This window comes from Ochlerotatus camptorhynchus, unplaced genomic scaffold, assembly GCF_037179485.1.
Source record: "Ochlerotatus camptorhynchus isolate MF236.1 unplaced genomic scaffold, CSIRO-AGI_Acam_v1.1 ptg000209l, whole genome shotgun sequence".
Lineage (NCBI taxonomy): Eukaryota > Metazoa > Arthropoda > Insecta > Diptera > Culicidae > Ochlerotatus > Ochlerotatus camptorhynchus.
Genome location: NW_027040699.1, coordinates 1,682,978 through 1,709,202, shown reverse-complemented (window position 1 = coordinate 1,709,202; position 26,225 = coordinate 1,682,978). Strand labels below are relative to the sequence as shown.

Here is a 26,225-nt window from a genome sequence, read left to right as displayed (position 1 = left end):
AATTGAAATCATGTATTGATATCAACATCAAACTGAAATCATAATTTGATTTCAGTTTACACATTGACAAATTTGATACCAAATTTAGATTTCATTTTGCTGTACATTTGCTCTTTAAAAATATGTTGTTACGGGTTTGTTTTCATTGCCTTAGCATAACATCAAATTGAATACTTGTTTTGTTATCAACAGGAAAAATGGATAGCAAATTTGGTTTTCAGTTTGATCTCACTGATAGCAGAAATTGTTTTCTATGTGATGTCACAGGATGATATGTTTGCTCTCAATTTTGATATTTTAACCATTAACACGACCAAAACGACAACAACCTGAGTAATCATTATCAGTGAAATCACAACATCAAATTTAGATTTCTATTTGATCTCAGACTTTGCTCGGGAGGTGTGGTCACACATGGCTTTTATATGTAAACATATTAGGTATGTGTCCGCCACATACCTACATAGATATCATTTGTTGATCACATTGTAAAAAATAAGTATTAATATGATAAATACCTGGTGATGATCGAAAATTCCACTGTAGAAGTCTAGTTAATCGAATAAACTAACAGTACAGTACGAGGATAAGTTATGAATCAAGAGAAAATTACCAACAAGCACTTGTAACTCGAAGCTCACCTTTGTGAAATTTATAGAAAAATTACAGGAGTAACAGGGAAACATATTTTTGGATGCTTTTTTCAAGATAATCTTAGCATATTTTTAAGGGTGGCAAGTTTTAAGGTACACCACTGTTATTTACTGGTAAACCTACCCTAACCGGAATAACAAACGAAATTGTCCCCGAGAGTTCAAGGATCGTTACGTTCGATGAATATGTTAATTCGCCCCGCGCGGAAAAGGGGAAATAATGGCAATACCTTTACCTATTATCGTCAGAAGGCAAACGATACACTGATCTGCGTCTACATGTAATGGTTATGTTGTTTCCATCAACCTTGAAGGTAATGGCACCGTAACATAATTCAACATTGCAAGCAAAATAATACGTCGACTATTATGATAAATTCAGAAAGGCTTTTCTTTTAATCGTTAAGAAATTATTCCAACACTTGAAGCGACCTTAATACCTCATAGCGCTTCTAATATACCTTAGTTGTACGATAATGTATGGGCATATAAATAACATTAGCATAATATATAACACCAATTCTACACGTTTGAGGAACGGCTTTCCAATATCTGGCTAGGTATAAATGACTGTACATTTGAAACAGTGGTGTGTTGAACAGTTCCCATGCTGTTCAAATGTTGTCAACCTCCATCTGGTAATTCCCTCTCAATCAACTAAAAGACGAAGACTTGGTCTCAAAAATACGAAAATTTCCTTACACATTTCTGAACTTTTTCCTCTCATTTGCAAAAAGCGGTAATTTTTATCGATCATGCCAAGATTACGTGTACACACACACACACATGCCCAATCAGGGAAGAAAAGCAACGACCACCTCGGAATCTTCTTTGGATTGGGGGATAATGAAATTAAATATGTGGACAGTAGGGTGGGTCAACTTTATATGACGGATAACAACCCCCGGCTCCCCATAGCTCTTTCGATTCGTATCGGGATACCCAGCCACTGTGCCAAATTTGAATGCATTCGGTTGCGATCTGGATTGACGGGAGAGCTTTAAAATGTGTATGGGAAAATGTATGGGAAACGGAACAAAACTATTCATTTGCTTGACAAAATTTCAAAAATTGCTCATTGTTCACCAAACCTGAGACTATACACTTAGAAATTTTTACAGAAATCTGTTTTACAGCTGAACGTTTGGTAAACAGTTTCGCAGATTTCCTGTAATTTTTCACAAATATCTGTAAATAATTACAGGAAAACTGTAAAATTATTTACCGAACGTTCAGCTGTTGAGATTTCGGTAAAATTTTACCGAAATCTGTAAAATAATCTTAGTGTGTAAGATTGAGAAAACTATACAGAACCACTTTGTCAAAGAGGGCGAATCGATTCGACTTCTGTGCTAAACATTGATTACTGTCGTCCTGGTGCTCCCCGAATATCTACAAGCTTAAATGTACTGGGGTAGTAGATATGCGCGGAACACATTATCATAAATAAAAACTAATAATTAAAAGTCCCATGTTTGGTAAAAATTTAGCGATTTTTGAATTTTTGACAAGCAATTGAACAGTTTTAGACCGTTTCCCACACAAATTATAAAGCTCTCCCGCAAATCCAGATCGTAACCAAATTCGTTCAAATTTGGTACAGTTGTTGGGGACCTCAATACGAATCGAAAGAGCAGTTGGCCCACCCTAGTGAGCATGCATAGACTGAAGCTGAAGGGCACATAGTAACAGAAATAACCCACCAGGCCAACAAATTAATAGGTAGTTACATCGCGGCGCACACTCAAATCTAGATAGTGAAATGATGGTACACAAGGAGGGTGAAAATCAGTCTTATTACCATTCCATGACGACCAGCAGGCACCGGTTGCCACTGTAGCTATTCTCGTACACGTCGATGATATTAACAATGTTCCGGCAACCGCTCGCCCGCCAGTGCAGTTCCACCTCGCGTCTGGCCTTGGCATTGTCGTGTAGTACCTGTAAGATAGGGAATAGAGAGAGAGAGAGAGAAAGAGACATAATGCTTAGCAGATAGAAATTATCAGATTCACCGCGGTTTAGTAACGATAATTATCAAGGGGTTATGTATGGGAGCTTAGTGTGACCAGATTTCATCAGTCGTAGTTCGGAATTGCAAAATATCCCCGGGTTGTCGCAGTTTCTCTTAAGCAGAAACTGCGATACACTAAAATAAATGTCCACGAATTGGATGTGCAATTTTAACCGGCAAATCAAGACCAACAATTGAAATGGCCTTAACTCCATTTTGTAAACAAACCTTGTAAGGCCATTTTCTCGTGAACCGAAACCTTCATTCGCAAACCTAAACCACAATCGGGTAGAGGAGAATTTCGCCTACCTGTTCATTATGTTGGTTTGCCTTTGCGGACTTCAGTTCGCGAGAAAATGGCCTTACAAGGTTTGTTTACAAAATGGAGTTAAGGGCATTTTAATTGTTGGTCTTGAAATGAAAAAAATCGATTGGTGACCGGAAACATCCTATTTTAAGACTCTGAACTATTTGCCGAGTTAAATTTAACTCGTGGTTAAAAGTGACATTTCGAAAGCTATTTTCCATGTTCGAAAATCTCTCGATCGGTTTTCGAGCAGAACTTACCCACGGTTGTCAAAATTTAACTTCTTGTCTGTCAGAAATAACCACGCTCGGATAGCAGGGTTATTCGATAACTTTCCATTGGTCACTTTTAACCACAAGTTAAATTTAACTCGCCAATTGGGACAGCCTACCCGTAAAAAAAGGAGAAGAGTCTGTGCCTAGGGACACGAACGGAGGCTTGACGTAGGACCGCTAGTGGACGGAACAAATATGTTGCTCATTTAGTTCTTAACTCTCTTTGAATTGGTGGCCCTGAAAAGGGCCGGTTGTTTTTCAAATGGTGGCCACACCATGCCGACCGGATGACGGCGGTCTAGCCATGGTGCCTATTGCGGGAAGCCTTGACACATATACCGATTTATCTGTAATGATACAGATTTTTCTAAAAAAATTGAGATATCTATCTGTATTTACAGATTACAGATTTTTATAAATATACAGATTTTTCAAATAATTCTACTTACTGTTTAACTCTGGATTGTATTATTTAAAATCCATAAAAAAAAATCCTTTCTTCCTTTTGAGTAGGTACAAGCAACTAACCAAATACCAATTTTTCAATTTTTATTTTATTATCATCGTTAATTTTGAACGGACTTCTGATGCTTAGATATTCTGATGCCTGATTGCTTAGAAGGGACATTAGTTTTTCATTCTTATTATTTAATTAACCATATCACATGGTGACAGGTACTATTTTTTTTTTAATTTGTCGAATAGGCAAACAAGCCGTTTTAACAACCCACAAGCTGATTGATTACAGTTTGTGAGTCGAAGAGTCAACTGGATATTTTGACATTTGACTAGCGTAATATCAGAGATAAACAATATTCTATGTAATTCTACCAAACATCCAAATAAAAGTTATGTGTTGTGACAAGATATAATAAAGTTGATAAAACATATGAGCACGATTGCAAATAAAGAAATACACATGAAACCATCCCAAAATTTTCACAAAAAATACTGATTATACTTAAGTAAAGGGTGATACGGTCAAAATTTGGTCAATATCAACTTGACGTATTTCTTTCAATTTTGCATTTAAAAAACCTGAACACCCCTCATTTTGAAGGTGTGTGTGTGTAGAATGTTGCTCCTATTTTGATTTTGGAATTCACTCTTCAGTTGTCAAAATGCCGTCCAAGCAAGAAGAGCAGCGTATCAAAATTTTGCTCGCGCATCGCGAAAATCCGAGCTACTCGCACGCAAAGTTGGCAAAATCGCTAAAAGTTGCCAAATCAACCGTTACAAATGTAATTAAAGTGTTTGGGGAACGTTTGTCGACAGCCAGGAAGTCTGAATCGGGGGGAAATCGAAAACTGGAAGCCGCTGAGACGACAAAGAGAGTTGCCGGTAGTTTCAAGCGAAACCCTAACCTCTCTCTCCGAGATGCCGCAAATAAGCTGGGTGTATCGTCTACAACCGTGCATCGAGCCAAAAAACGAGCCGGACTATCGACTTACAAGAAGGTAGTGACTCCAAATCGCGATGATAAACAAAATACGACGGCCAAAGCGCGATCCCGGAGGCTGTACACGACGATGCTGACGAAGTTTGACTGCGTGGTAATGGACGACGAAACCTACGTCAAAGCCGACTACAAGCAGCTTCCGGGACAGGAGTTTTATACGGCAAAAGGAAGGGGAAAGTTAGCAGATGTTTTCAAGCACATGAAACTGTCAAAGAAGAAATATCTGGTTTGGAAAGCCATCTGTACCTGTGGCTTGAAAAGCAGCATTTTCATAGCTTCCGGGACTGTCAACCAAGAAATTTACGTGAAAGAGTGTTTGAATAAACGTCTGCTGCCTTTCCTGAAGAAACACGGTTGTTCCGTACTGTTTTGGCCGGATTTGGCATCTTGCCATTACGGTAAAAAGGCCATGGAGTGGTACGCCGCCAACAACGTGCAGGTGGTTCCCAAGGACAAGAACCCTCCCAACACGCCAGAGCTCCGCCCAATTGAGAAATACTGGGCTATTGTCAAGCGGAACCTAAAGAAGACCAAAAAAACTGCTAAGGGCGAGCAGCAGTTCAAGGCAAACTGGCTTTCTGCGGCGAAGAAGGTGGACAAGTTGGCTGTACAAAATCTGATGGCAGGGGTCAAGCGTAAGGCCCGGCAATTCGGATTTGGAAAAGCGGAAGCCTAACTGAATATTTTTCCTGAATTGTATACTAATTGAACTTGAAAAAGAAATTTACTTTGATTTTTTAAATAAACGATTTCACCGATTTACACGCGTTTTCCCTTGACCAAATTTTGACCGTATCACCCTTTTTATACTGTACTGGACAAAATAAATCATACACCCATATAATTTTTCTTTGGAGCTCGATATATCAGGTAGATTCAAACATACAATAATGGTTTGTTCTGCAATACTTCTGTATGTTTTTTGCTTAAACTGTGCAGGTATAGAATATTCAATATATTGCATGACTTTCTCAATCATCATTTATAAGTTGTAAAAGGAGAATTTCGAGTTGGGCAAAATAAATCATACGCCTGATTTCTGATTGAAAATTCTTGTTTAATTCAACTTTCAAATTACATTTTAACACTCTCAGTATTTGGTATGACCACCCTTTGCTTTCAACACTGCTTCCAACCGTCTTGGCATACTTTCGACGAGGTTTTGTAGATATCCTGAATCGATATTCTCCTTCAAGTGCTTCAAAATAAACGTTTTTTGTTGGAAACCGATGCTTTATCCACTTTGTTGTCCAAGTAAGACCACAAATTCTCAATTGGGTTGAGATCGGGAGATTGGGAAGCGTTTTGATCCGATTTGATTTGAAAATGCCGTTGTTTTCTTCGCTGTGTGCTTTGGGTCATTATGTGGTTGGAAAATGTAATTGGATTCCAGGCCAGTTTTCAGTAGCGAAACTTCCAGAATTTCACTTAACAAGTCAATGTACACATCTGCAGTCATTATTCCCTTTATATGAGCCAAGCTTCCAACACCCAGACCACGCAAGTGCTCCCCATACCATGATATTTCCGCCTCCGTGTTTAATCGTCTTTTGAATGTATGGTTCCTTAAGAGCGTCACCGGAACCTCGCCAAACCCTTGATCGCCTTTTCTGTCCAAATAACTCAAATTTGCTCTCATCCGTCCACAGAACTCGTTTCCAGCAGTCCACAGTCATTCCGGCGTACTTTTTACCAAATTCCAGTCGCTTCCGTTGGTTCCGCTTGTTGATAAAAGGACGCTTCGATGCCAAACAGCTTTTCAAACCGGTCTCATTAAGTCGTCGGCGAACAGTACGTCGACTTACATTGAGATCCATCGATTCCACAATATGCCTCGACGAATACTTCGGATTCTGCTTAGCCATTCGAACAATTATGATGTCATCACGATTACTTCTCGCACGATGACGTCCTTGTCCGGATAAATTCCTCACAATTGCTTGTGTTTCGTAGTTTTTCCATATGTGCTGAACAGCTCCAACTGGTATCGAGTACTTTTCGGCAATTTTCCGAAAAGAATCACCAAATTTCTAACATCGAGCGAAATCTGCTTCCCCAACATTTTTCACTTTTCAAATGACGCAAACAAAACACAATGGTGCGATGCGCACGCTTCCCGGAACAAGAACTGTCAAATATTACGCCATGATGCCAAATCTTCAGATTTTGTTTTTATTCGATGGCTAAAAAAAATCTTAGGAGTGTATGATTTATTTTGTCCAATCACAAAAGTGAGCATATATTTATTTAAATTTGTAACAAAAATAAAATAGCAGAAATTTTCATTCAGCTAATTGAATGCACCATGAGAAATACTTGAACTTTTCTGAATATACTGCTGAAATTGCGTGCAAAATAGCAAAAATATGAAGTAATGTACTTTTTTGGGTTGAGCGTATGATTTATTTTGTCCAGTACTGTAGGTTCGAGCAACAGCTAGCGAATTCAATTTCCTTTAATCTGGCAAATAAAGTTGAAATTTGGTTTGATTAGATAAATTTGAAAAAATGATACATCGAGCGTAACATTTTACAACGAATACTTCATAAAAATTTAATTCTTGAATAAAAAAAAAACAAATGACGTGACCTTTGCCATTTTTCGCAATCTTGGGCATGAAAAATTAAAATTTTACGAAAATGTGATGTTTCTTCATTAATTGTTTTTCCGGTTTGTCTCTCATTACTGGAACTTAATTTTTGAATTTTTGTACTTTTGGAAAAGATAAAAAAAAATCTAGATTCAGGGTTTAAGGTCTTTTGAATAGATTAATTCTTTAGAAAGCAAACTTAAGTTATTCTTCAAAATTCTAAGCTATGAAAAAACTATTTCTGAACTTCAAACGTAATGAAAGTATATTTACGAGCCAGAAACAGATTTAAAAAAATAACCGTGAAAATACAGATTGAAAATGGAAATAATGTGACAAGACTGCGTCGTCTTTGTATTGGTGCGATGCGTGCTGTTCCACTCAAACGTCGTGTCCGACGCTTATCCGTCCGTTGCTCGAAAGCAAATGACAAAAAAAAACCGATTTGACAAGCGTTTTTATTATCGCTGCTTCCTCCCTTCCTTTCATTGGTGAAATGGTGAGAACAACCCAGCATTGAGCTCACTCATGTGAGCATGCGCCATGTGTCGTTTGTTCGATTTGCGCTCTATTGTTGCGTCCGTGTTTGGAATTTTTCGTCACATGTCTGAATTTTAATTTTTTTTAATGTGACCCCCAGTATAGAAATTAAAGACGATAGAGGTACAATCAAATGTATTGTAACCATACAATAGAATTTATTGTATTTAAAATAAATTGTATTGTCCACAACGATAAAATGACCATAGAATTTATTGTTTCCACAATAGAATCTATGGTAAATGGGGAAATCTACAATAGAACAAGGGTGTTGTTACGTATCTTAACTGTACAAAAAATCCCTTTTTGTCGAACAAACTTGAGTCATTTACCATTCATTTGATTGTTTTTCTATTGTTGAAAGTTCATTTCTAGATAGAGCTGGAATTAGGGCGTAACGACCTTTGTAAACAATGACTTCTCTTGATAATTTCTAGGAATTCAAGGCACGCCTACGTAAAGCAACATATCCATCGAGTAGGGGAAGTCTTCCCCTACTCGATGGAAATTTCTATTTACCAGCTAGAGCCATGACTTTCAAGAAATCATCGAGAGAAGTCATTGTTTACAAAAGCTGTTTCGCCCTAATTCCAGCTCTATCTAGATTTTATATGGGACGTATTGTAGATCTATCACCGACAAACCGACATGAACGACCATAGCAAAAACAATAAAATTTCTGACCAAAGCATACTACTGACATCTGGCTCCGTGTTCGCGGGAAATATTTAGCTAAGCCATGAACCCGCATGCAAAAGTTATGAATTGGTTCGTGTCTGATCTATTCTGGACAAATTATTTTTATCTAGATTAAAAAATCATATGGTTTTGACAGTTCGGATCACTGCACATTTAAATCAGCCGTTTCCGATTTTCGGGCATAAGTGAGAATTAAGTGTCATGTCGGTTTGTCGGTGGATCTATTGTAATAACAATATTTTAAATTTATTTGTATGATGCAATAAGATCGATTGTTGACAATAAATTTTATATTATTTTATTGTTATTTTTTCCGGGTAAGACGATATTCAAAAATGAAAGAAAAACAATCACAGCAAAACGTTTGATAGGAGAACTGAAAAAAATACGTTCCATATAAACTAAGACATCATATCACTAAGACTGTTAACTTTTCCAGCATCCATGCGACATATCCAGTAGCTCTGCGCTTCAGCGAAGGTGGTAGCATCGCATAGTAAAATGAGCAAATACACAAACCTTTCTTCTGAGATTGGTATCATACCTATCAAATTCGTTTGGAGCCTTGACCTTTGAGCGGCAGATAACACGACTGTGCCTGTCTCATAGCGGTCGTATGCAAGAATTATGGGCTCGACAGTCTTATTGATGTGTCGCTTTCGATATAAGAATGCATGAGATCTATATCTTAGAAAGCTTAAAGGTAATAGCTCAACGTTATATCTCACTTATTGTAAGTCAAATTAAAATTACTACTAATTGGGGAAATGGCTCTAATGATTCGGCCCATCGATAAATATCTCCTGTTCTATTTGTCCTAGAACAATGCGTCATCTGGACAATGCTATTGGTTGTTAGTGAAACATTGTCAAAAAATGCTATCCTTTTTAATTTTGTATGGGCCCAATAATAGGAACAATTAGGCCGACATTAGGGAAATTAACCCTACTATCCAAATTTTTAGGGGATAATTAAATGAAATAGGAGTTTTCAAACTAAGGATGTTTGAGAACTGTGCATGAGAACATAAAACATGTTACTTTAATTTTGTTGTAGGAAATGTTCACCAAATTACTGGTAGTAAATTGGATTCAGGCCAAAAGTAATGACCCGATTGTTTAATGTTTTTCCAATGTTCTAAGAACCCCATGTGCTTTTTCAGTGGTCTTATTGCACCAAAGTATACCTTAAACATCCGTCTTGAAGATAAATGAGAAAGATTTGGAATTACGGGTTATGTGAAATTTTTGAAAAATAAACGTCTAATGGGCAGATAGGTTGGCAAAATCGGGTCATTACTCTATTACCTTCTGCGATTACGAATATTTTAAGTAAAAAATACAACATCTAATTAAAGTGACCATATGCTAAGGTTTACTGATTTTTTCCGGTTCTCCCATCGAATTCCCGGTTTTCCAGGTTACTTTTCAAATTCCTACTTATTTCCTGGTTCGCTGGCCACCCTGATACTATGACTAGTCGTATCTATTGTAAGGATGTTAACAAAGTCTAAATTTTTAAACATCTATACACATATCTGAATGACAGTTTTTAAAACATAATTGAAGTGTTGTGTTTACTGCTGATTAAGTTGTTCTGGTTTGCTTAATTTTAAAGAACTTTCTTTTATACCAGCTCGATGAGACCGGAAAATGTCTGCATGCGTACTAGACTGATGCAAAATTTGAAATACAAATTGGTTCCAAATCGAGTCCTGAATAGCCTCCTAAAGTTTGAACTCATTTGGTTAGAAACTGACTGTGCACAAACCATTTCTCGCGACACTTTTCAAATAGACCAATATAACAAATGTAAACAAATCGAGCTATGCGATACAAACTATTACTCTTCTATCATTGTATGGGATACAAAAACACCCATCCAAATTTACTTTCATTTATTTGAGAAAATCTTAGCTCAAAAATTGTCCGATGTAAAGTTTGAAATGAAGGGTACATGATTGTTACTTCGGTCATTCGGACTGCCTAACATGATTGGTGCTCGTTTTCTAAAGGCGGGGCAAATCTAAAGTTAGGTATTCTTCTATGAAATCTGTGAAAGGGAATCTAGTATCATGTAGATCAAAACGTCCAATGTAACACTCATTGATTATGTCAGTGAGAAAAATCGTCCAATGTAACATGTCCGATGTACAATGCGACTTGTCAAAACGTCCTATGTGGTTTTTTCTATGTTATAGCATGAAATTCAAAGTTAAATTGTGATTTTATCGTTTCTACTGAATTTTCAACGTTATTATTCACTGACTCCATTAAAAATAGTATTGCAAAATGTATTGTTTCTAAACAGTTTAAATAATAATCTGTCGAACTTCAACTTTTTTTTTTTTTTTTTTTTTAGTCTTTATTATAGAGATTTTTAGCCTGGGGCTAGTTCATCTCTTTCGAACTTCAACTTCGATTTTCTCAAAATGGTGGATATGTTACACTGGTCTATTTGAAAAGTGACGCGAGATTTGAAATTTGTATGAGAATTACTATGCTAAACTTATTGATCATTGCCTTCTACCTTTTTTCTATATTGCTCTGAGAGAAAGTTCAACACCTATTATCGTAGGAAACTTTCTCAGCTACAAACTTGCTGAAGATTGTTTTTACAAAACATATTTTCACCACCTGGTTCAAAATATGATTTATTTGTGGTCCAAAATAAAATAAAAAGCGTCTTCAGTAATTGTGATACTTCCTGCTTATTTGTTTATCAAATTGTGTTATATAACGGTTTGTTCTGACAAAAACATTAAGCTCTTGATAATGGCCTGATGAATTAACCATTTATTGTTAAAAGATCATATTTTTTCGGTCCAAAATACCTCCGTTACCCTATGCTGGTCGACCGCACAGCAGACACTAAATAAAAATGATAAAACAAACATATCGTAAACAATCTGGTGGTGCGCAAATGGGCATATTAACGCGTGGAGGTGCTGCCGGTGCTGCAGATAGCTGGGCCAGCAACCATCAGGAAATCACGGGAGTGTTATGAATGATGCAACCGTTTTGAACGTGTAGTTGCTCTCGACTGGGCGCAATGCATGATGCATCGGAATAAAATAAAACAAAGTAGGTCACTGCAGACCAGAACCAGACACGCTGGTAGGTAAACATCACCAGCAGCAGCCAACGGCGACAGTTTTAATCAGTAGCCCAATGCTTTTTGCTGGACAACCAAAGCAACAACTGCTAGGTAAAGGTGATGCGGATAGGCATAATCCTTCGAGTTGAAAGAAATTTCCGCCACCACACATCACTAGTAAGCCTGTAATTACGTAGTATATTTGCACGGCTTTACACGTATAATTAATTAGGAATACTTAAAAGCCAATTAGGAACCGTACTACTCGGTGTAGGCCCTACAATACCACATTATCCGCTTCGATTTACGGTAAGACCGCTCGCAGCAGGACGTTTTTGGCTTCTGGTGGTGGTTTTTGCTTCGTTTGAGTTTGACTGCCCCAAGCAATGTGTCATTGCAAAATTTCCATATTGTCTTTTCTCTTCAGCGCTTTTAGGTGTAGGTTGTTCACAAGCTTATGCCTACGTCAATAGGACTTTTTTTTACTCTACAAATGTTGCTGTCATTAGCACCGACTACCACAGACTGAGGCAGTACGTTAATCGTATTGAATCAACTGTCACGAACAGTTTGACCTACGGGCCTGCCATTGAACTGGAACGAAACGGTGCGAATGTAATTGGAATTTAATTAGTTTAATTGTTAGCGTATTGATGTGCTATGAACTTCGAGCAGTTCAGATGACAATTCTTTGTATTGGGTTGCGTGTTGGGTGAATTTATTTTTTGGTTGTTCAATTACAAAAGCAAAACTTATACTTGCTTTTATCTTTTTACTTAGATGATTAAAATTATCATTATTCTAAAAATAATCCTAAACTTTACTGGAGCGAATCAGCTGATCCTGCACGGCTCCCAAAGTAAAGATAAAATATCTGTCAACCTAGTTGGCAAGCCTAATCTGCCAACGTATTGCATGAGATAAGGGACAACCAAATGTACTATTACCAGAATGTGCCTAACGGCCAGAAGATTATTTTTAAAAATGCCTTATCGATTTGATTTTGTTTTTCGAAGAATCAGCGCACAGAGGAACACCTAAAACAAAAAGTTGGCCAAAATAAGAAAAACCTTTTTTGGGATTTTATAGGGGAAATGATGGCTTCGGCATGACAGGGTTTTTTCGGCAACCCAAATTGATACGGTAATTTCACTAGATTATCTTATGAAAACACTTCGTTGAATGCATTCAAATGGTTCTGTAGACTTTCAGCTTCAATGTGATCATATTTTTACCACTGAGAAAAAGTAATCTAGTAGAGTTTTCTTGAAATGAAACACACGCACTACAAAATGCTGCCGATTTCGAGTTGCCGATGAAAGCACAGTTCAAGACCAACAATTGAAATGGCCTTAACTCCATTTAGTAAACAAACCTTGTAAGGCCATTTTCTCGCGAACCGAAGTCCGGAAAGGTAAACCAACATAATGAACAGGTAGGGAAAATTCTCTTCTTCCCGATTGTGGTTTAGGTTTGCGAATGAAGGTTTCGGTTCGCGAGAAAATGGCCTTACAAGGTTTGTTTACAAAATGGAGTTAAGGCCATTTCAATTGTTGGTCTTGAGTTGTTTAATACGCAGCCCAAATAGAAAGGTTGCCGAATAAAAAGCTGTTGCCTACAATAGTCGCTCTCACTAGAGAAGATTGGCGCTTTGTAAAAGCGTTTCAAAACAGTTTTTGACAATTCCTTTGACTGAAATTGTTAAAGCAACTGGCAGCAAAATATTGTAAACGAACCAATACTGCATATGTGTGCGTTCTTTAGAGAAAAATGCTATAGAAAGATGATCGCTGCTTAGGTTGCCGAGAATACGTAAATTCCCCTATGTAATTTTATTTTTGTTGTACATATATTCAAATATATGCTGCACAAAGTGGCAACGATTGAAATACTCTAAGCGATGTTTCAAAATTTTGGGATTCCAACTAGATGATGGATAATGGTCTCAAAATTAAAACAAAATTCCAATTAGTTTATTTGTAAGGCTCAAATGTCCAAAGGACTCCACGGAGCCCAAAAACAGTATTTTTTAATAACCATTTTAATGAGGGACAATGTTTATGAGTTCAATTTACTCTTCCTGTGAGGCGACATGAGCTTAGCTTCCGCTTTCAGGCGTGCCATCAACTCCCTTACTTCTTCCAATTGTTTTTCTTTCAGAAGGGCCTCCCTTAGCTCAGTCGGTAAAGGCGCAGCTACAAAGCAAGACCATGCTGGGTGGCTGGGTTCAATTCCCGGTCCGGTCTAGGAATTTTTCGGGTTGAAAAATTTCTCGACTTCCCTGGGCATAGAAGTATGATTGGACTTGCCACACAATTATACCAATGCAAAAATGGTACAGGCATCGAAAGCTCTCAATTAATAACTGTGGAAGTGCATCTGTAGAACACTAAGTTGAGAGCACGCAATAAGCTAATATGCGATATGCAATAAGCTTGAAATGCGAAGAAGAAGAAGAAGCACCCACCGCTTGGCCTCGTCTTCGTCCTTTATCCGCTCCTTCTCGGTATGTTCCACTATCTCAAATTTGTAGTAGTAACACGCATCATTCTTTCTCTTGAAAACAGGCGGCTGCTGTTTCTCACCAGTGCTTGCTTCCGCTTGCTGGACGTCACATCCATCTCCGCTGATTTTTTTCTTCTTATAGCACTTCAACCGTTTCCTCTGTGCCTTTATCGTTGTCCATTGACGATGCACCTCCATTCACTGTTCGGTTTCCTCTTCCTGTTGTTGCTGTACTGACTGCTTCCGATCCTTCCATTTGGGACAGGAGTTCATTCGATGTCCCTCCATCTTCCAAAGAAAACATAAGTTTGTGTTCCCTTGGTAGGATATATTCCTCTTCCGATTGAAGAAATGCAGCGAGTGAGTTTGCAATCTACTTTTTTACATCCATGTAAATTCCCCGTACACCAGTCAACATATCGAGGCTCAAGGCAGCTGGAAATATCTCCCGTTCTACACGCTTTACATCACCGTATTTCCCTAGCACTGAACTAAATAATAACGTCGTTTCAAAGTGTTTTTATGTTACTTCATACGCGAAGTTTGCTATTTTCAGAGTTGGTTGGAAATGCTATCTAACATGAAGCTTTAGTGTGATAATTTATTAGCTAGATAATGGTACTTTGACTATATGTTTAGTATTATTTCTGCGTGAAGTCAACGATTTACATAGTTGAAGATGCTAATTTCAAATGAGTGTAACAAGTGTAAGCGTTGCGTCCAAGATTGGTGAGATTTATCGCGTGTAGTTTTCGTATATTTAGTTATTAAATTCCAAGAAAAAGTTTAAAGTTCACTTAAGACAAACTCCCACTTTATTCGTTTTGACGACACTCACTTCACGGACGGTCTCCCACTTCCTTAGATGTCTACTCCTACCTTGTGCTAGCACTACTCTTCTTTTGTCTTCGGGGCCCCTTCACCTGCCACTGCCGTCGTCGTCATTCCTCTCCTTCCTCTGGTACCGTATCACCTTCTTGGGCCAGGGGTGGACGCCTCTACCTGTCCCGTACGCCCCTCGAGTATGGTGACGGACTCGAGGTTTCAACGAACCACAAGGGTAAGTTGACTTGCCTGGATTGGTGGCGCACACTGTAGCTGAGGGATCAGATTCTCGAACTGCGATTCGGTCACACTACCGGCGATTGGCGTGGTCGACTCCGGAAAAATACGTGGAGTTCACAAATGTTACGGTAAAACCGCGAGGTCCTGGCTGTCCAATGGTATGTGGCAACTTCCTCTACAACTTCTTCAAACTTCCAACTTAGCTCACTTTAGCACTTTAGCTTTAGTTTTCACCTTCAAACTATTAATTTTTAGCTTTGACTTTCGCTATGTGACCGTAGTCTATAATGATCACCAGGCTTATCATTGTGCCTCTTGGTGGACGATGACCCCGAACCGAGACCGTTGAACCGTCGTACGTGCCACGAATTCTCCACGCAATGGCCCGATTACGCCACCCCTATGGACGTCCATTCATGACTGCACACAGCGTGCTCTGGTGGTGACTAGTGGCATTGTTCTACAGTTTATACGAAAGTGTCTCCTTGGCTGCGTTCGTGAGGATTCTGGGACGTTTTACCTTTTACGAACATTTAAACTTTTCTTGGAATTTAATAACTAAATATACGAAAACTACACGCGATTAATCTCACCAATCTTGGACGCAACGCTTACACTTGTTACATAACAGACTCTTCTAAGACCATTATCTATAGTTGAAGATGCTAATTTCAAATAACAGACTAAAGTGGTCATTTTTATACGATAGATGGAGGAGATGAAAGTCTAGAGTTGATAGTTCCGTTAGAGGACACCCCTCACCATTCCTCTCCAAAGAGTTTGGTAAAGAGAGATGAAAAAACCGATTTGTACCTTCCTTAGAAGTTGTCCTAGCTCGCTATCTACTATCTATATGCAATTTTCACACTGCCGTAATCTAACGGAACTATCAACTCTAGACTTTCATCTCCTCCATCTATCGTATAAAAATGACCACTTTAGTCTGTTATTTGAAATTAGCATCTTCAACTATAGATAATGGTCTTAGAAGAGGGTAGGTAGATAGTTCCGTTAGAGTACGGCAGTATGAAAATTTAATAGAAGTTGTAAATGAGCGAAGGGCCATTAATGCGACAGTGCAAGTCAAACGCACACTCTTTGTCTAACCCGTACGATGTACGCGGAGATTTTAAGTATGTCTTCAAATCTACACACTAAAGCTTCATGTTAGATAGCATTTCCAACCAACTCTAAATAATAACTACTTTTTGCATTGTTTCCATGCCTAATATCACTCAAAACAGCAGTACATAATTGTGACCAGGTTTTTGGCTAAGTTACTCCTCTGTGCAGCGTACGAAATGGAAGTAAAATGAAAATACCAATGTAATAACAATGCAATCTTTTTTTTTTATTGGCTATAACGTCCCAAATTTAAAAGCCTGCCCAGTAAAGACGAGATGGAGCCACCCAGGATGGAAGTCATTCACGATGGCAAAGGGCGCTAAAGGTGACCAGGATACTTAAGCAGTGGGGTTTCATTAACCTCAATCTTCCTGTGCACCAACTCTCAAAACATAAACAATTATCAAAATATTGCTTGCAATGGATAGATATCGAGTAAACTAGAAAATTAAATGTATTTTTCAACCGATTCGAGTATGAATATGGCATTAAATCTGGTATTGAAAGTTGGTGCACAGGTAAAAAGTGAGGTTACCGGTCGCCACTGTACTTAAAGTAAAGTAAAGACGAGAAAATTCCCTCGACTGTACCAGAATTCGAACCCACCACTGCACAGTGGTCCAGGAGGGTGTTTTTCAGGTAAAAAATAAAAAAAAGTGCATAAAGATGCAGTTTAATCAAGTTGATGTCTTCAAGCAAGTTTAGATTTGAGAAAAGGCGCATCTAATGAAGGGGTCGTCCATAATTTAAATCCCTTAAGACAAAAAATAAAATTTCTAACTTTTTTCTATGTGGTTTAGAAAAATAAAATGTTCCACAAAGTTGTAGATCTTAACATTTCCACAAACTTTGCTGAAAACATCAATTCTCGATGAACATTTCAAATGGTCCTATCTGCTTTGATTGATTCTCTTCATCGACTTTCTCTTTTCATAACCACTGCTATGCAAACAGATTTCGCGCTAATTCTTCCGCATAGTTTAATAAAGGAGGTTCTTATCTAGCGTCCAAAACGTCAAATACAACAGGGAAAGGTTTTGCAGCTGAGTTATTAACGAAAGAGAAAGTCGATGAAGAGAATCGATCAAAGCAGATAGGACCATTTGAAATGTTCATCGAGAATTGTTTAAATCATCGTTATCATTGAAATATGAAGTATTTTTTAAGGAAGGTCCCTTCAAATCGTTTTTTCAACCATAACATTTTTATTTGATTTTTTCATGGCATACTATGTTCGAGTTTTTTCATTTACCAAAACAAGCAACTTTCTAGAATACTTACTTAAGTAAAGTAAAGACGAGAAAATTCCCTCGACTGTACCAAAATTCGAACCCACCACTGGCTTGTACTAATCAAGTCTTCCAAGAGAGCATTTAAGTATTTAAGGGAAGTGTACCAGTTATGACACTAGTGGTCCTCTAATTGGCATATGGCCTAAAAGCTCAAAATTATTATTAAATTCAAACAACCTCCACAGAACGTTAGTCTTAATTCTGTTCTGCATGCCTACGTTGAAAAATTTGGAAAACTTATTTTGACCATGATTTAGGCTGTATAGTAAATTAGGGGAGCACTACCCGAGCAGGAACAAATATCTCGATACCCTTAATTGGTATGGATGAGCCTGACATAAGAGGTAAAATACCAAAAAATTATACCAAGAAAATGTTCCCACAATACCATTCCAATACCAAATTATGATAATGCAATACCAAAACAATACCACACAGGTATTCTTTTGGTATCAAAATATCAATTTTTGTTATTTGCAAAGTATTTTGCATGTAATTTTTTGGTATTATTCTTTGGTATTTTACCTCTTATGCCATGCTGATCAATACCAAATTTTGATATCAGGTCAGAATTAGGTATTCATTAGTTATTTTCTCCTGCTCGGGTAGTGCCATAAATGGCAAACTTCCTCTTCCTCTCTTCATAAAAGTCCCCCTATAAAGTTTTGCACCGTCGGGGTTAACCTCAATCTGATGACAGTTCAGTGGTACTGTTTACAATTTTTTCTATGGTAGATTTTCTCGATAATTTTTCAGACTGCAGTGAGATGTAAACCAGAGAGAACAGTTCACAAACTACTCGATAAACACGAAAAAGTAGAAGAAAATATCACTTCAAATCTTCCAAAAGCGTTTCTTCTGACATAACGTATTTCCAACTTTCAACTCTATGATGCATCTGGTTGTTACGCCTTGCACCAGAACTACGAATTATATTGTTTTAATATGCCAAACGTACTGATTCTGTTGTATCTAGTCACGCCCGATGTATCCGATTGATATTTCACGTGTAAACAACGAACAATAAGAAGACCAAAAAATCTCCGGGCGTAATTCCACTCTCACAAAATTTGCGAACGAAGAACCAAGGCGGAACAACAAACAAAAAATCCCGAGGGTGTATTTCCACGGCGTATCACCAGTGTTGGCAGTTCAAAGAATGGAAGATTCGGGGGGTAACAACATGTAAGAAATTATCAGAGCGTATCGAGGGGGACGACTCTATCTACGATGCAGGAAATATTGTGTTTTTCTGTGGCTAACTGCGCGTACGCTGAGTAGATAGAAAGAAGATTTATCACGATTTTGAAGATTTCCTGCAAAAAGATGATGCGCGATGCAAGTAGATGCGAGAAATGAAAGATGATTTTCCGAAGATTTATTCGCTAGAATTGAGATTTAGATTTAGATGTGTTTTTTTTTAGTTTTTAGTGATGCATGATGATAGATTACACTATTAACTATATGTCAAGCTTATAAAATCATCCAGAAAATGGAAAGTCGTGAAATAGGATTAATTTTTAGGTCTTTAGGTTTTTTTGCCGTGGCCCCCTCAACTGTCTACGTAGTTAATAAACAGCCCCTGAGCGGCTTGAAAAAAAAATCATCACTCACAGCTTCCGGATTTTCGTCCGAAACCTCGCCAATTTTTTCTGAATCCCGCTCAGAATCTTGCCTGGACTCTATTTGATTTTGGCCCTGAATTACTATTGGAATCTTGCCTCTCTAGTAACAATTTTGGTTGTATGCGGGTTCTATAGCCGAAGATGCAGACTTGTAGAATGCTAAAAAGCCTCTATAAAGCTTTCAATGTTACTTGGGCTGGAACCTTGTTCGGCACCTCTTCTAGACCCTGATAGTAGCTCGGATAGCAGCTATGACGTGCCGACCCTAAAGCCAGCTTCTGAGTTCTTCAAATACAATTAAATTAAGGACTCGCAATTTTTTTTTTCTTCGAACAAAATTCTCAGCATGGCCCAATTTTGAATAGTATAATTGGGTGATTATGTCTGAAGCTTCAATAAAATCATTCAGAAAGTATTTTAGAGATCGTTATTTTAAAGAAATGTAGCCTAACATTGTACAGTGGCCTAGGGTGGGAATTTAGCAGGAAAGTAGCCCTAGAACTTTTGTTTTATTAGTAAGACGTTTGGTGCCTTTGCTTTGTGTTTAAACAGTTCCTTATTTTGGAGGTTCTAAACATTAGGGTGACCCAGAAAGTAGGGGAAAAGTTGACTTCGGCAATACCTTAACCTATTATCGTCAGGGGGGTAAACAAAGTCCTAGAGCACTCAAATTTGGCCAATAGTTGCTCTGAAACACAATGAATCCACATGCCAAAATTGAGCTCTCAAGGACGTTGTTTACCCCCCTGACGATAATAGGTTAAGGTATTGCCGAAGCCAACTTTTCCCCTATTTGAAATTCAAAAACTAACTTTCTAATTTCACTGAGAGGAAAGTGGGACAATATGGTCAATGGGGAAATGTGGGTACCCGCTTAAAAATCAACTTATTGAACATATTTTACAAAAAAATCTGTTGCAGGCGTAATGCTTGAAGCCTACTTTAACTATCCATTTGATTTAAGTCTAACAAAATACTCTAGAGCAAATATTCGAAAAATGTTAGACTAGCTCAAAATGTCAAAACTGTTATAAGATTTCTGAATCAGAAAAAAAGGCCTATCAGTTGTCATTTTCAGTTGATATTCCTTCAGCAGCTTTATAAATTGTCATTGGTTTCTTATATGACAGGATGTTTCTCTAGTTTTTAATAAACATTAAAAATGTACATAACAAGAAAAAATATTGTTTCATCATGTTTGCAAGCAACAGAAGATTTGATGCTATCTGCGTTGTTTGATTTTTTTCTCCCGGTCCAGAAATTTGTGGAATCGCGAGTGATAATTCTTATTTTAGTTTATTTACGCGGTGATGATGTTGGTTCACTCGCAACTATTTTTGAAAAAAATTAAGTGTTTTCGAACGAAAGTGTACCAAAAGTGCTTCTGAACGTGTTTCGCAGTTGGGTGTGGTGAAATTCGTGCATTCCCGGTTGATTGTGGAAATCCGTATCACAGAATTGCCCACCGATTCCTTTTTTTGCCGTTCGACGACGACGGGTGTGCTTTCGCGAGAGTGACGTTTGTTGGATCCGTTTCTTTGCACGGGTGTGTTTTTTTTTAACTAGCGGAGATTGTGAGTAAGCTGAAGGATGTCTCGCTGGATACGCCCAAGACTGGACGGCGGTAGCTGGTGGCCGTGAACGGTTCCTGGGGAAAGCACTAGATGCGACCCTCCTCCCAGATGACCATGGCAATACAGGTAAAGGTAATTGCTATTGGACATTTTGCAAACAGTGACAGATAGCGGACATGAAGAACCAGTGGAAGTGCCGGGCAGAAGTGTTTATGCTAGACAGATGGTAAGTTACAAATTCGCTGTTGTCGTTGTCGTAGTCGCTGTCGTAATCGCCGTCGTAGTCGTAGGCAGTACCGTTAGTTACCGTTACTGTTGTTCATTACATGCCAAGTGAAATTCGAGAACGTAATTTCATTTGAATAGCTTGTTTAACCAGGTCTTAAACAATCGTCACGTCGGTCATAGCTTGTTATGATTGCCTGAACCATGCGTAAAGAGAAAATCGAAACATTGAACTTCGCGTGAAAGTGGATCTTGATGAAGGCCTCTTTCGTAGCTTTTAGTTTTAGGATTTCAAAGATCGTCGGTTGCAGTGGCTTGCTTACTAATGTGATATAAGGGGCTCGGTGGCCTTAGAGCAACAGGTTTTGCTTACTGAGCAGAACATCATGAGTCTAATCTCAAGCCCATCCACATTCAAGATTCGTCAATCGTTTTATTTGTTAACATGACTACATGGTAATAACAGCAACTCGATGATTAAAAATGAGCTCGTATGCCTAGTGGCAAACGTTTTTGCTTACTTAGCAGAAGACCGTGGGTTCAATCCCAAGCTCCTTCGCGTTATATGATTGTTAGGACATCAATTCAGCTTATCGTTTACCAAAACGAACCCTGCTGCAAACCCAACCCTATTACCCAATATCCCAGTGATTCCTCGTGGAAGTGCAGAGGTGTTCTCGAATTCCATCAAAGCGAGTGTCACGTCAACACATTCCTACCCCTTCCTTTCTTGACCTGCGTTCGGGCGCGGCCGGCGCTGGTATTGCCTAGTTTGAGATCACCAGTTTTTACACATTGAGGATGATTGCTAGTCCCAAGCATCGTCTATTGGTTCCTCTGTGTAATTACAGCTGGTCTGGCAATAACAGAGTAGCAACCGTGGGTGGTCAATCATGCTCATGCTCAACATTAAAGATGTACTTAAAAAAAATATTACTTAAGTCCATTCGTTTTTTTCAAGTTCAGATAATTTTCCAACATTTTAGGAGCGTTTTTTTTTTCAAAAAAAAATCTCTTGAAATTAACTGGGCAATATCTATTGAAAGTTGTAAGAATCGTCAAATAAAAAGCTAAGAAACCCCATTTTATGACATTTACTTCCAATTATTATTCTTCACAATATTGAGTAGAAAATAGCTGAAAATCAACGTTTTGATAGTTGATGATCCCTCGCTATCACAGGGCGATCAAAAGTGCAATGTCACTTGGCTGATTGGAATGAATGACCGGGAGCGATGATGAAAGTGTCAGCCAAGCAAACAAAAATAAACAAAAATGTTGAGCGACTGTTACGAATGGCTGAAGAAGCTGAATTAAGAATGTATGAAAAGAGCTTGTTGTGCGAAATATTTTGTTACTACGAATTTAACAAATTAGGTTACTTCATTAAATAACAGCGAACATTTCTTAGAGCAGCCTACACCCATCAAAGTGATTGATATGTCGGCGAACAAATTGCACCATTCAAAATCTGCTTTATGATAGCGAACCACCTACAAAAGCTATATATGTAGGTACCGCCACGGCTGTACCAGCTCGATTTTCAATTATCTCATCGCCCCAGGTCCACTCTGATCTCTGATACCGTCCATCAGCGAGCTTGAATTACCCACCTCGCCGCCGGATGCATCATGACTCAATAAAGGAAATAAAGGCACGTTTGCGTAGGCAGTGTCACAAACTGCTTATTTCTATTTATCAGATGATGATGATTCAATCGTTTATCTTTCAAAAAAACAATTCGAAATTCCAATGCTGATCTGTACGTAGAGGTACTCACCTTCAGCGCATATTTGTTGCTTGTCTTTTTAGCAGTACACTGAACTACCTTCCCGTTGATTCCCAGTCCCAGCACAGTGTTGGAGATTTCGTAGTCGTCCGTAATGGGGGTGGCCTTGGGCTGGCGCCCGTTTGGACCCCCTCCACCTTGAGGCAGCTGTTGCTGGGGTTGCATCGGAATCGACTTGATTTCGGGCATCTTGTACATGGCTAACTTTCGCTTGCGACTTTCGCCACCTCCACTGCGTTTGCTGCTGGCACTGCTGCTACCACTATTGTTGTTGCTGGTGGTATTATTGCTATTGCTTTGATCCGTTTTGACGGTATTCTTCGTTTTTCATTCACAAGCACTTTTTGTATTCTGTTTTCACTGCACTTCAAAGGTTGATGATGTTCAGCCTATTGCTTGTATACTGCCAAACTTTGCCTGGGAAAAATAAAACGAAGCCTTTCTGAGAATGTGATTGAAATCGATGTTGTTTTTCCCCAATATGTAGTTTTCGTAGAAATGCTCATATGGTACAACACAATATCGACGCGTGACACGATTTTTTATCTGCGAAACTCTGGCGAGGCCATATCGGTGCCTGATGTCGGGAGTTCAATTATATAATACCGCATTCGTTTCAGATGGGATTCTCAGATAAAAACGCACACGTATCGACCAGATGGCTTCTCCGACTGCACACACTATCCTAGCAGAGCATACGGCCTGTCATTTTTTCACACATAATCACTACCCTTGTTCGCTTGAAATCTGCGATTGTCACTAACTTCGCTGAGCAAAGCACTGTGTGTTGCGATTCTCGACCCAAGCTCGCCACTATCTTTCAGAGCTAGCGCTCTCTCTTCTGTTCCGTTCGGTTGTGCGGGTCTCAATGGATTCCTTCCTCAGTCAATCAATTGTGTCATCAACGCAAATAATAAAAAATACCTTGCGTTCATACATGTACACTAGGGTGCGTCAAGTTTACAACCCTCTGCTCAAACAAATGTGCCAAATTTGAACGAATTTGGTTATGATCGGGATTTGCGGAAGAACTTTAAATTTTGTATGGGAAACGGAACAAAACTATTAATTTGCTTTTTTTTTTCCTTGATTTGTTTTCCGTACTGAGTACCAATGCTACCGACGCCAGGAATGCAGCACCCACCCCTGGACCCTGCCTATCGACCCATCAACTCATGGACCGGCTTAACTTCCTTGATGCCTCACAAAATACAGGCGGTGCCGACTGGGATTGAAGAGGGGTACTGGGGTAAGAGGCAATCACGCTTACCACTACAATAAGGGCTGTTCATAAACTACGCAGACAGTTTAGGGGGTGGTTGGCAGTTATCCACGACCCATACAAATTTAAAAAAAGTATGGACAACTGTCTACGCAAGGAGGCCGGATGAGAAGGGCAAGAAAAAAAAAAAAAAAGCTGTCTACGTAGTTAATGAACAGGCCCATACCGGCGCCGCTTATGCATATGCTTGACATAAAATAAGAAATTACTTGATGTTTACGAAATCCGAGACTTAGATTGAGGGAAGTATGTAAAACAACATCGTCGAAGATAACAAATTGATTGTGCAAAAAGTTATTAATCTTTAACTTTAGGCCAAGTGCTCCGCGCCTACAAGCTCATATAATATTACGCCTGGTATACGCGAAACACACTGCCTAAAATTGAAAAATAATATCTTTTCCTACAGAAGTCAAATCGATTTACGATCTTCGACGAAATTGTTTTGCAGTTTTCACAACCCAGGTTTGGGACTTTTAGTAATTTTTGAATATTTAACAAGTAATTGAATAGTTTTGTTGCATTTCCCATGCAAACTTTAAAGTTCTTCGAAAAATCTAGCCCGTAACAAAATTCTTTCAAATTTGACACAGTTGGGGACCTCAATACCGATCAAACGAGCAGGGGGTTCTGATCCGTAATACAAACTTGACCCACCCTAATGTACACACACGGTTTGGGAGATGCGGAATGTATGACTAGAAACCTGTAATTACTGATGTGAACCTTGCTTTACCGGGTAAACATGACTGGCAGCAAATTGTTAAAAGGACCAAGCCCTTGTATATTTTATGCAAAAAAGAAAGACGCAGAAGATAATTCTGAGATAAACAATATGTTATGTGCGTTATGAGTCATGCATCACTGAACAATTACATCCGGAAAGCTTCATTTTTTTCTAGATCACTCCGCCTTTCTCGTGCCGTTATAAAAAGGGCAACACCGATCTCCTTACAGCGGTTGTGAAATTCTAATCCGGCTAATTCCAGTATTCTCTTCGGTATCTAACACAAGGGTAGGTCGATCACCTGATAGTAAATTTGGAACCATCTCCTAAGCCTAAACGTACTTCTATTGATGGATGGTCATCCCTCATTAACCGAACACACACGTTTAACTTTTTACGCGTGATCTGCTTGTTTCAACTCACTCGTGATACGCGTCACAACCCTTTTGCTCTCTTTGACGTCTCGTTGTGTTCTGTGTGGCAAACACTTCGGACGAGGAGCTTCGATTTCGTCATCCGATGAGGAAAGAAATTATCACTACCTACTTACTTCATACAGGTAGCCAAGCAAAAAAAAAAAACTTTTAGCACCTCGCACTAACGAAGACACAAAACCGGAACTTTAGAAACTTAACACTGGAAGAGAACGCTCACGGAACAGGAAACTGCTTTCCTTTTCGGCAGAACTTTAAACGACAATAATGGACGACACGCGCGAGATGCGACAACTTCTAACTCCGACTGTGACCACTTTGGCCTGATGGCTGAATCTGGTCTGGATGGGGACGACGACCAGAGTGGCCAGATTATTTTTTTCATTATCGGTAGCTTCTCAAAACTTTTATCGGTAGTTATCGGTAGGTCGACTTAAGAAGGATTTCCCGATAATTGACACTTTTATGAGCGGGGGGGGGGGGGAATACTCTGTGCTCCAGAACAATACACTGTCCTTCAGATCTTCTGATTTAACTGTGTCGAAATCAATTTTTCTATTTATAATCTAAAAATCTGTGATTCTCGGTAGGAAAAGTGAAATATCGGTAGTTTTGAACCTTTCGTCTGTGAATCGGTAGGCACCCCGAAAATCGGTAGGACTACCGATAAATCGGTAGGTCTGGCCACCCTGACGACGACGGACCATAAAGAAAAACGTCACGCAAAGCTGATTTCTCGCGTAACTTTTAAAAATGTCCTAAGTAACAAATGCAAACAAATCGAGTTGATCGATACAACCTATTTCTCTTCTAACATTGTATGTGATACACAAACACCCATCCAAATTTACTTAAGATAATCAGGTCAAAAATGGTCCCATGTACAGTTTGAAATGATGGATACTGATGGAACTTCAACTTCGATTTTCTTAAAATGGCGGATATGTTA

The 26,225-nt window shown here is 38.7% G+C and overlaps 1 protein-coding gene across 2 annotated transcripts in view; it reads right to left on the bottom strand.

Annotated features, from left to right (window-relative positions):
• The window catches only part of MAPk-Ak2 (MAP kinase-activated protein kinase 2), a 46,412-nt gene extending 20,808 nt beyond the window's left edge, over positions 1–25,604 (bottom strand). For both annotated transcript variants that reach the window (XR_010517731.1, XM_065224297.1), the window contains exons 1-3: positions 25,393–25,604; positions 22,825–23,250; positions 2,455–2,594 (exon numbers count right to left, since the gene is read on the bottom strand). Coding sequence is in view for 1 of the 2 variants with exons in the window: in XM_065224297.1 (XP_065080369.1) it covers positions 2,455–2,594; positions 22,825–23,031 (347 nt within the window). In the remaining variant the exon portion in view is untranslated. The remainder of the gene's footprint in view (positions 1–2,454; positions 2,595–22,824; positions 23,251–25,392) is intronic.
• Positions 25,605–26,225: the final 621 nt, after the last annotated feature.